We start from the raw sequence: 12385 nt of genomic DNA on the forward strand, positions 1-12385 counted from the left end.
TCATTATGAAGAATATCCTAGAGAATATCCCAGATTAATTTTTCATACATAAATAATGTTTACGTCATGTCTGAAAGTTTCAATCAGTAAATGTACTATACATTGTTATGTATTATGCGAATAAAGAATACGAACGGTATTTATCTAGCGAGAACATAAAAGGTTTACAAAGTTGTAATAAATAGGGTATTTAAGAAAGTATTTTTTAAAGACATATTCAAATTACATTTTTCAGTTCAGTCGAGTCTCCACTTGCGGAAATTCACCCAATAGCGGAACAAAATAATGGTTCATGATCAATAAATGGTTATAAGTAAATAATAACCTGACTGTTACTTAGCGAATATGAGAAGCTTGGTCTGTGTTTACCTGAAGGTTCCCCCTGGCGCAGTACTCGGTCAATACACACGCCTTGCCTGTGTCCAGACAGAGCCCGAAGAAACGAGTCAGATTGGGACTGATGATCTCACGCATCTGACACAAATCCAAAAATGTGTTAATGCAACGTGGAAGTTAAATATCTTACCGGTAGTGGTTGTTCTAAATGTATCGTGGTGTTAATACGCTTACAAACAGTTATCAAGTTAACATATCTCAACTGTCTGTTTTGTGTTAATTAAGAGAACGTGCAAATAATTGAACATACGCATGCAATACAATTTAAATAAACCGATCTTTCCCACGAGAAGTGTCAAGGAAGTTGGCATTGTCCGTGTCATCTTAAAACTAAATATAGGTAAATCATCAAGATATTGTGTTTCTATTATATGGATTGTTTTACAAATTGTCATGTTAAAGAGTGAGACAGAAAAATATCAGCATCGGGAGGCACTCAGAAACTGAGAAGTTTATTTCTAATGCACATATTATATTGTGTGTCTGCCATTTATCCGGTATGTTTTAACTTCTTGAATATAGGTAATTAATATGTATAGGTATGCATTAATCTGTACATGTTTTTATGTTATACTAAATGCTGTAGATTGATCAGAAAAGACAGATTGAAGAAAACAACAAATGAAAATAAATTGGTACAGCCCTTTCTTTCCACGAAGTATTTGAGGTGATTAATAACAAGTCTTAGCTCAGTTTCACTAAAAATGGGTTTAATGAGAGCAGTAGATGTCGGGCCGATTTCACTACGTGTTGCTGGTCCTTTCTCGGGCCCGATGAAAAACTTTGATATCTGCCTGATATTATGCTTCTTGATATATTTTGTTATATAATGAACAACAGGAAGTGTTTTTTTTATATCAGTCGATGTGTTGGGGGAAGGTCATTTTACTTAGACTTAATAACTTAGTTTAATGTAATTGTAAAAATCAGATTTATCAAAACAAAAAATTTGATACCAAGATGTATTACATTTAATCCAAAGAAAACAAACAAAAAGAATATTTTCCAAATACCAGGAATAAATGTGTTAATGCTTACGACGTCATGTAACAAACGAACTACATTGTTAGACACGCCTTCCTATGAAAATGTCAAGGGATATGTCGAAATTCCAGCACTTTATACATATAGATATAAAAAATAAAATTAAACAATAAAACATTATTAGAAATAATAAAAATACAATAGTTACACAACACACTTCAAAATAGAACTCAATGTTATATGGATTAATTAATTAATTTTAAATAATAAATGAATACTAAGGTTACCTTTGACGTCTGCTAAAGTTTGTCAATTTTTCCATATAAATTGTGTTTGATTGGGCTAGTTGAAAGCTAATTTCTTTTGAAAATAAGAACTTAAGCACACACACACACGCACACGCGCACATACACACATAACATTTATATACAAAAAAAACAACATAACCCTGTCACATTTTTTGGATGAGGGTAAGTTTGGACGGTTTCATTGAGGATATTGTAATGTAAGAGGAAGACTTTGCTAACAATTTAGGAATAATGAGCCATTTGAAATCAATAATTTAATGGTCAATTTGAATTAAAGTCATAGAGAAGCCCTAACTGAAACAAAGTCAATACATTAGAACAGTGAAAACATAGCAGACCAGGCCATTGAAATAACAACCAAAGATGAATTTTTTTTTATTAAAGACGAACAAAAACACTCCGGAAAACATTGGCAGATATCAATCGATTTAAGAAACATCTTGCGATGAAAGGCGAAACGAAGGCAATCCACGATTTATCAGCTGACCGTCTAGATTAAAGTCTTGCTACGTATCTGCTCTATATTCGCAAGACTGATGGTGATGTATACGAGCCTGTCACATTGCGTAGCATCGTGGGAAGCATTGAGCGGAAACTTCAAAGAGCAAAGTACCCTTAATCGATCTTTCGAAGGAGTGGTCCAGTCTGAAAACAAATCAGAAAAATCTATACAACAAAAAACAAGGAAAAGGTAAATTTCATTAGGGTTTTCACATTAAACATGGTATGAAATTCGTTAAACTTACATAATTATCGTATTATAATATTGTATTTAATTTATCTTCTTTATTTATTTACTTTCTATTAAAAAAATATATAATTGCATGTTTGTTTAAAAACAATCAACGCAACAATTTCTAATATTTTGTGTTATTATTGTTGATAGGAAAATGTCACAATAACGTGTAAAATGTGCGAACAATAATATTTTGTTGTGTTTATTTTATTTTTTTAGAAAACAAGCATAGAGCTACTGCAGCATTATCAGATGAAGGGGCAGAAAAAATGTACACTTACAACATTTTGGTTGCAACAACGCCAAAATCCCTCCTGTAAAACATTTAGTTGAACAACTGTCTGCATGTCGGCCTACCCATGAACAGTACAATTTAAGGTTAGCTAAATTATGAAATGACAGACTTTAAGTGCTAAAAATGGGAACCTACATTTCGATAAGTTTTTGGAAATGCATTTCTGTTATCCCAAATAAAACAAAATTATTGATTTTGTAACCTTTAATATATATTTATTTTTTCATGAACCATCATCAATATTTACTTAAAAATAATGAAACATTTCTGATAATTATACACCTTTTTTAAAGATAGGGTGACATTAAACTGAAGACAGATGCTGCGGGAAATTTCTGGAGTGCACCAAACGGCAGACGAAGACCCGCAGTGGGAAAAAATGCAGTTGCACAATCACAGTTTCATGGTCAAATAAATACAATAATTAGCATGTTCCTTGGAGCTGCTCTAAATGTTCAGAACATCCATATTTACGTTTAACCACGACAGTAGGCAAAACACGCAGACAATTCCGAATTTCCAAAGAATACATAAATCCATAAAGTACACGTGTAGGTGCACTGCCAATACGTGAGCGACAGGCCTTGACATTTTACAAACCGAAAGTGTACCTTTTACAATGTATAATGAATGTATTTATTTAATGTAATATATTATTACGGCTTACATTTTGTTGTATAATTAAAGAAGCAAAGAGCCCTTACAGAGTTATTAAATTCATTTGGAGGAACTACGAGTGCAGCGGCTACAGTGCGTAGCGATTATATTTTACAATTTCTTGAAAAGGGGGTGAGTGGTATGATAAACAGAAAAATGGGTTACTGTTATTCTCCTAAATCGCGCAATGATGGGCCGAAATTATGAATCTCGGGATAACTGAAGTGGAACGACGGCAGTATGCCTTTATCGTCTTAATGCCGAGCTAAGCCTTTATTTGTCAGTCAGCATTCCGCTGAAACATGACTGGCATGTATGTGCCCCGACCCGGGATCGAACCCGAGACCTCTGGATTTCAGCAAGCGCCTTATCCACTGAGCTATGGATGATGGGTCGATCCCGCGCCGCGTTGCAGGTATAATCTCCGATATCTAGTCGAGGTATAAATTTATTTCGTCGCGTTGTCGGGACGAGCGTTTTGAATCACGGGATAAGGTTTTTGAACAAGTACAGTATGCCGGACCAAATTCGCGCCGTGTTGGAAATCCGATCTTGAATATAAAAATCTATATCTCCCCGACACTGAACCGATTTAAAATGTTTGCTGGATCAGCTCTCTGACAACAACACAACAGAGTGGATTGTATTATGGCCGTGTTTTAAAAATTCAATATTACAGGCCGAAAACAACGTGGCTCGGGAATTGAATGGAATGACAGCCGGGATGCAAGAAATGTATGTTTACATACCTGTTTGAGCTCTAGCAAAAGAGCTCGGTTTATGGGAACTGTTTCCCCCTTCAGCTTTTTGATATGTACAAATGTTCCCTGAAAATCAGTCTTTTTTAATGCATTTACATAATATAAATAATTGTAATGTTAATATACTATGACTTAAATTCGATATGCAATTGGTTCTGCTTGACTACCACGACGTCACAATGAAATGACGAGTTTGTCTTTGATGCTAAGTAAATGATTTTAATTTGCCATTAAACAAAAATTGATTGCAATAATTAAATTCCATATGTAAGTTAAATGTGTTAATGCCATATTAGGCATATACCCGTGAAAGCAAAATATATACTTATATACTATCAAAAATGAAAGGTCAGCAAAAATCCAGATACAGCAATAATTTATATTGAGCTTAAGGCCATATGTATTCTTTTAAGCTACTTTTCAATCTTGAAAACAAGGTCGACACGTAATTGGTCCTTTAGGCATGGCCAAAAGAAAAGATACGATAAGTCAAGACAATTAATTTTGTAATAAAAGGATTATATACAAAATATAGGTTAGTCACACATATATTTGATGTGTTGTGACTTCGTTTAACTCTTTGTTTAATAGAGTAATATGCTATATATGAATTACCAATGGTATTACTAAATAGGGCATTCCAATATTAGAATGCTAACCAGTAATATCCAAACAGTGTACGCAAAGCACAAACATGTATTTGGCTGGTTGGGCTTTAGGATATTTATATCTCTTCTTGTCTTGTCGTATCTTGTTTTGTGTCATGACCATTACAACGTACCTTGTAAACGCCATATGACTGTGCTACTTGAGGTTGTGTCAATATCGAAATGGAGCCGTCTTCGTTCTGAAACTGAATATTGTGGACGTATGATGTAATAAAATAATAGGTCAGATATTATTTTTAACAACAATTCGTTTATCCCCCCCCCCCCCGAAAAATAAAAACAACACGAATCGGCATCATGGAAGTATCTCCTACATATTTGTCTATGCTTTCAGAGGTTGTTTTTTTTTATAGGATACCACATAACAAATTTATTTCATACATATATTTCCATTATTAACGGCTGTTCCTCTACAAACTTCCATTTTCGATACACGTAAGTAAATAGTTACACACATTTAGCGTATCGCAAATTTTCGCGGTAGTTATATTTGTGAGGAAACAGTACTACTGAACATTTAACATGCTCTAAAATATCCGTTATATGCATCATTTGACGATTTAAAAACCTGAAAATTATAAAGCGTTGCAACGCGAAACGATTGTATAATTTTGAGAGTTCTGTTTTTGTCGTCATATTTTGGGATACTACGAGGATTGCTCATATGGAGTATAAAATACATCACTCATTGTATGAGCACGGATGACCGAGTGGTGTAAGCGATAGACTTTTACTCCAGGGGTCAGTGGTTCGAGCCCAGTTGATTATTACTTTTTTTTCTTTCTTTAATTGTATTCTTGTGTTTACTGGAGCTTTTTAGATCCAATGTTTACATTTATCAATAAAAAGCATTCAATGACAAAATTCAATACATTCCAAAATCTGTGAAAAGGCCCCTTTAAAGTACACACGATCATATATTTTTTTCGAAACAGGTAAAACGTTGATGAATAAAAAACTCGAATAAAAGCTAAAAGAAAGTGATAATGGAAAATCAACATACTTCTAGATTTTAGGCTTCAAGCATTTTAAAATCTGAGTATTTAAAAAAGCCATTTTTGTTTTAATACCCTCGTTTCGACCCGATTGGAATAATGGAGGGTAATATATATGCCTATCTGCATTCAACAACAACAACGTTTCAACAAGACACATTTTGCGCAATGAAAACAAGCCGCTACAACAATGTAAAATGTCATTTTCCTTTTTTAACATCAGTATACATTTCAATGGCACATTTTCAGAATAATGTTTTGGAAACGGCAAGCAATTTCTACAGTAATAAAGGTAAAATAATGTTTGGTGAAAACGTTATGTGTCATAAATGACTGCATCAGTACCAGATTTAAACGCCAACAAAACAAAATTGGCTTGGCTGCTTTGAGTCACCTGACGAAGGCTGGACATAGCTGATGTCGTCCGCATGGTCCAAAGTATGTCCTCACTGCGCACGCGCCACCAGTTACTCTGGATATCCGCTTCCGCTTTAATTCGCCTGGAATTTGATAAAGATTTGAGTTAAAATTAAACTCATCTAATACACTTCTTCATACATTTAAAACCGATTTATTTCTTCATGTAACACTAAACTTTTCAAAATGGTACATTGTTATATGTCCGGCAGGCTTTTGTAAGACAGTGTGCCGTCTCGATGACATACACTTCGATATGAAAAGATGTATGAGGAAATGCAAACAATATTTGGAATTGTAAGATTTTAGTCCAGAATGAACCATCGTTGTGTATTTATTCTAAACCATATCATCACCATTCTTTTTCACATTGATAATTACATTTAAAATTAGGCAGCATGTATACAAGTAATTTCAAACAAATTTGTATATTTGTTCCATCCTTTACCGTAATATTCCCATTTAATGCATACCTTATTATGAAAAGGGCCGCTACGGCGAGCACGACAATGACGCTGCCCAGACTGATCCCCACCACAGCACTGGAGGACAACGCTGATATAGAAACAGTATGACAAATGTAATATTAGTTTAGGTATATATGTGGAAGAACTATGCAAATGCTTCTGCGTTTCGGCATGCGCAAAAGTGACGACAACAAATATAAGTAATAGTAATAAGAAATTAAGAATAGTACTAATTTAATGACATGTTTGAAGTGCTCACAAAAAATGACGCATAATTCTCCGCTGAAGCCACACGCGGGTCGGTTAGGAGGCGGACTTCCGCGCACTGGCCAGTGTATCGGAACTTCCGGTATCAGCTCGAACTGCTTCCAACCCAAGTACTGCGCAACTATCTTCAACATACAAAATACACGGTCAGTTACTAACGTCAGTGAAATTTCCAAGATGTTCATTAAACGCAGTGTTTAAACATGCGCTTGCCACCTAGGCGACCCGTTCCCGGAAGCATTGGAGCTTAGTTAGTGGTCACCATAACCAAAAGGTTTTGGTTACCACCTGGTACTCTGGCTTCTCTCTCACACATACAACAAAGACCACGTCAATATTTAAAATGTATTTTAGTTTTTAAAAATAAATTGATGGAAATTGCAGCTACAATTCAAAATTTGTCCCAACTGATGTAAGTCCAATAGTTCAGTAGGTACATGTAGGTGTGCAGTTCATATTCCGGATCCTCAGAAAATGCAGACGAAGGAGCGGAAGGACCTCATCATCGTCTTTATACACACCTAGAGGAAGTTTTCAAAGTAAAGCGTTCGATGCCGTTAGAACGTTTGAAAGTGACATTTAAAAATGCAAAGGTACATATTCACCCTATCTTTCAAGAAATCAAATCCGTTGATACAGTTTTCAGCTTTAAGTTGTTTTTATATACATCATCATTTTGTTGTTGTTGTTGTGTTTTAAATATTTTAGTGGCATTAAGGTCACTAAGTTACGTTCATTAAATTGTATGTAACAAAATACAAAATGTCCGTTTAAAAAATAGTATGTATAAATTCTCAACAACAAAAATCATCTAATAAAAACGTTTAATAAGTTTAATGAAAAAAAGCAATATTGTTAAGTTTTAATTGGATTGGAATAATACAATAAAAAAAATGTCTTTATTTTTCAATAATTGCAAACCACGTTTATCATTCGCATGTGAAATAGACGGTTGTGTGCAAACAGCATAAAGCCTTTATAAACATAATTCCAATGTGTTGTCAGTTTGTTCTTTTCTCACATTTCAACACAAGTGAATATAGATACCGTCAGAGGTCATGGTTATAATGCTGCACGTACACTGGAAATTACCATCTAAAACCACATGTAGAACACATGTAGAACACTTAAAACGAATATGTGAAAATATTAAACAAAGCACACAGCACAAAAGTCTACCTTGAATTGTCCTGTTTCTGGTACAATGTGGAGCATGGTGAAATCACTCACTCGGTCACCGTTTGGATTTATAAAGAATGCTCCACCGATTCCTAAAATAATATAATTCCTAATATATATATATATATATATATATATATATATATATGTATAGTTGTGATTTTCAAATGTGGTAAACGATTTAAAACGTTTTGTTCTTATATTTAAACCATTAAAAGTCCGGAATTTGTAAAATTTCGTGCTAAGATAAACTAATTCTGTCCTCTGATTGGGTTTCTATATAAGTGCACTGAAGACTGTTATCGCTATTTCAAAGGTTCCATTTTTTTAGCTGCTAATATAGCCAGATTGCGATATTTCTTGTCCAGTCAATAAAACATTCACATAGATGAACCGACATAAGTAACGGTAAATAACATTCTCGTAACAATTCTCACCAACAAGTGTTCTGTTCCACATCCGTTGTAGAACTCTCTGCCCGTCACGAGGATTCTTGGCTGCCGCGATAGTTTCATTTAGCGCATGCGCATAAAGCACGAAGGAATCGTACAGGCCTATGTGTAACGCAGACACCTTCAACACACATACATTCATGTCTTACAGTGACCATGGTAAAACGTGTTCTTTCTCGAACACATTTTTTATAAATGTTAATTGACAAATATTGTCGTAACTATTTCTAAAAAAAACAACATAATAATTCAAAGGTCGCATTAGCCATCAATTATCGTGCGAGTCAAACTACATTTTATGAAATGTTTGTCTGTATGAGCTAACTGCTTAACCCTCAAAGTTAATTAATATAACTTGGGAAAAAATGTCTTTGTATCTTTCGTAAAACCAAATGAATAGACTGTATTAAACTAGGCAATTTAAATTGTATGTACTTATAATTTTATAAATACGAACACACCGGATGTCGCAAATAATAAAATTTACAAAACATGAACAGCTAAATCTTTTCAAGGCTTGTTACCTCATGGTCGTCCTCCCAAGTAAAGTTGTACTCGGTCAGCGCGCGCCGCTTCACTTCCGCCTCGAACCACGCGAACTGCGCGTCCTCCGGGCGGCGGGGCCGCATCACCATTACCGCCTCGTACGCATTCCTGGCTGCCTGGAGAAACGCGAGGAAATAAGCCGGTTCACTGGCAATAATATTATTTATTTACTCTTATTCTTGTCCATGTTGTTTAAGAGTTGGCTAAAATTCCAATTTTGAAAATAAATGTATAAACTTAATATTACAACGATTCAGAAATAAGTATTTATCCTGAATTAATTGGTAGTACAAAGATAGATGTTGCTGCTGCCGCAGCAGCTGATGCTGCTGCTGATGATGATGAGGAGGAGAAGGAGGAGGAGAAGGAGGCGGAGGAGGACGTTAATGATGAGGTTCAGTATGATGACGTCTATTGTAATCAAAATAATGATTAAGCAATCGTCTTACCTGGTCCATATCGTCTCCTCTTTTCCAGTTATAGTTACCAGCCTTCGGGTCGCCCCAATACGTAAAGAAGAATATCAGCACGTAGTCTCCGAACGTCAGCGACGACCTTTCCCTTGCCAGTATCGCCAGCTGACGGAAGTCGTCCGCGTGACCAACAAAAACGAATACTGAAATAATCACAGTTCCAAGATTCATATTACTGTATGAAAAGATATTTGTAGTAGATGATGATGACGAATTGTAATAACGTGCTATAAATATTTCACAATTTTATTACAGATAAATACTACTTTCGAGCTTTATCAAATACATGTTTTACAAATCGCAATCACTATAATTTGCTTTTTTATTACGAAGATATAAAAAAGATAATAAAAAATGTTTTTGGTAACCACAAACTTTTCCATCGTCAGTTTATGTATATATGTATACCTCTTGACACAGAACCTGCTTGACGGATCACTCGGAGTAGCTCTGTGCCCAGGTCTGAAGCGGTTGAATTAAACAGGACCACATGCGAGTTAATGTGTGGTGCTACGCTCTCGAATGTTCGCTGAAAATAACGATAATGTGTATTAAATAATAATCTAACAATGGCATTAGGTATAAGATTCACGATATTGACGTATGTAATATTTAAAATATTTTAAGATTACGATCCATATTTCGAAAGACCATACCTGCTTATACCGGTGTTCTTAATTTCTAAACACGTTTTGTCATTTTGGCTTGTTTTTAGCTCACCTGAGCACAGCGTGCTCATGGTGAACTTTTGGGATCACCTTTTGTCCGTCGTGCGTCGTCCGTCGTCAACATTTTGCCTTGTTAATACTCTAGCGGCCACATTTATTGTCTGATCTTCATGAAACTTGGTCAGAAGATTAGTCCCAATGATATCTTGGTCGAGTTCGAAACTTGGTTATGTTGGGTCGCAAACTAGATCACTAGGTCAAATTAAAGAAAAAGCATGTTAACATTCTAGGAGTCACATGTATTGTCAAATCTTCATGGAACTTTGTCAGAACATTTGTACCAATACTATCTGAGCTGAGTTCAAAAATGGTTCCGGTCAGTTGAAAAACATGGACGCCAGGTGGCGGCACAGTTTTCCCTATATGGCTATAGTAAAATCTTGTTTACACTCTTGAAGTCTTATTTTATAGTCCAATCTTCATGAAACTTGGTCAGAACATTTGTTCTAAAGCTATCTCGACTGAGTTCTAAAATGATTTCGGTTCATTGAAAAACATGGCCGCCAGGGGGGCGGGGCAGTTTTGCTTGATTGGCTATGATAAAACCTTGTTAACACTCTAGAAGTCACATTTATAGTCCAATCTTCATGAAGTTTGGTCATATTATTATTCTCAATGATGGCTCTGTTGAGTTTGCAAATGGTTCCGGTCCGTTGAAAAATATGGCCGCAAAGGGGCGGGGTAGTTTTCCTAATATAGCTATAGTAAAACCTTGTTAACACTCTAGACGTAACATTTATAGTCCAATCTTATTGGAACTTGGTCAGAACATGTGATCTCATGATATCTCGGCTGAGTTTGAAAATGGTTCCCGTCCGTTGAAAAACATGGCCACCAGGGGACGGGGCAGTCTTCCTTTTATGGCTATAGTAAAACCTTGTTAACACTTTAAAAGTCACATTTATAGTCCTATCTTCATAGAACTTGGTCCGAAGATTTTTTCTAATGATAGCTTGGCTGAGTTCGAAAATGGTTACGGTTTTTTGAAAAACATGGCCGCCAGGGTAGTGGCAGTTTTTCTAATATGACTATATCAAAATGTTAACACTCTAGTTGTAATGCGGATTATGGTGCACAATCATGATGATGATGAATCTGAATATGAATATGAATATGATGATGATGATGATGATGATGATGATGATGATGATGATGATGATGATGATGATGATGATGATGATGATGATGATGATGATGATGATGATGATTATGATGATGGGGATGATGATGATGGGGATGATGATGGGGATGATGATACTGGTAATGGATTCAGAAACATTAACCACGACCCAAATATCTAATTACATTTGTATAATTATTGCATTACTCAAATTAATTATTGCCATTACTTCAGATTGTTATCTATATTTTTGCAGAAATTCAACATAGTGGTAAAACCTATAAAACAACAAGAACTGTTACATATGAATCTTATTTCTTTCAATCACTAATCCTACTCTCTATAAAACGCATTTATACCTGTGCTTGCATTGTTGCCATATGGTGATTGTGTAACACTCCTGGAAATTGGCCCCAATTAACTTGGCACTTCCATCAAAGACCTTTGTCTTGGTGTCAGATGAACACCATTCATAAGACTTGCAACTTGAAACGTTTTAAGGCCTACAGTTTGCAGTCAATCAGTAGTTTGTGTGTGATTATCAAAGATTTGTGATTTTAGCAGGTTTTATTGGTGTTACAATTGGAAATATAATTGCAAGGTGAGTCTGAAAATCGTTCCAGTTGACAAAAAACTTTGTCAAAAATGTGAACAATTTGGTAGTAAAAAACAACAACAATTTATCACATTTTAAGAAGCACGAAAATCTGTTTGGTTTAAAAGAAGAGTTGTTTTGCAGTTGTTTTTGCACAAATAATGTATGTATGCTACAGATTTGTTTTGCATTTTAATTACAAATAGTTTGACAAATGTTTTGATATGATACATTTTCCAATGTCTTGTGTGTGTTTACTTCTTTATTCGCACACATTTGTAACTATGAGCAAGATCAATTGATGTTTTGTACCTTAAAAGAATATCAAAGTTGACTTTTTA

The 12385-nt window shown here is 35.0% G+C and overlaps 2 protein-coding genes across 2 annotated transcripts in view; one reads left to right on the forward strand and one right to left on the reverse strand.

Moving 5' to 3' along the window:
* LOC127865239 (E3 ubiquitin-protein ligase RNF185-like) overlaps positions 1-12385 on the forward strand; it is a 422044-nt gene that overhangs the window by 187239 nt on the left and 222420 nt on the right. The window lies entirely within an intron of this gene.
* Positions 6988-11829, reverse strand: LOC127843664 (receptor-type guanylate cyclase gcy-28-like). Its single transcript, XM_052373398.1, has 6 exons — positions 11809-11829; positions 10010-10130; positions 9578-9744; positions 9107-9244; positions 8568-8703; positions 6988-7076 (listed from the first exon to the last, which is right to left on the reverse strand). Exons 1-6 carry the CDS (start codon positions 11827-11829, stop codon positions 6988-6990), a joined length of 672 nt encoding a protein of 223 aa, XP_052229358.1.

Source organism: Dreissena polymorpha, chromosome 1, assembly GCF_020536995.1.
Source record: "Dreissena polymorpha isolate Duluth1 chromosome 1, UMN_Dpol_1.0, whole genome shotgun sequence".
In the NCBI taxonomy this organism is placed as follows: Eukaryota; Metazoa; Mollusca; class Bivalvia; order Myida; family Dreissenidae; genus Dreissena; species Dreissena polymorpha.

Coding starts and splice junctions, on each gene's coding strand:
- LOC127843664 (XM_052373398.1), bottom strand. CDS start 11,829: ATGGCAACAATGCAAGCACAG. Junction 9,745..10,009: donor AGCAGGTTCTGTGTCAAGAG/GTATACATATAT, acceptor TGATTATTTCAG/TATTCGTTTTTGTTGGTCAC. Junction 8,704..9,106: donor CTTGGGAGGACGACCATGAG/GTAACAAGCCTT, acceptor TGTGTGTTGAAG/GTGTCTGCGTTACACATAGG.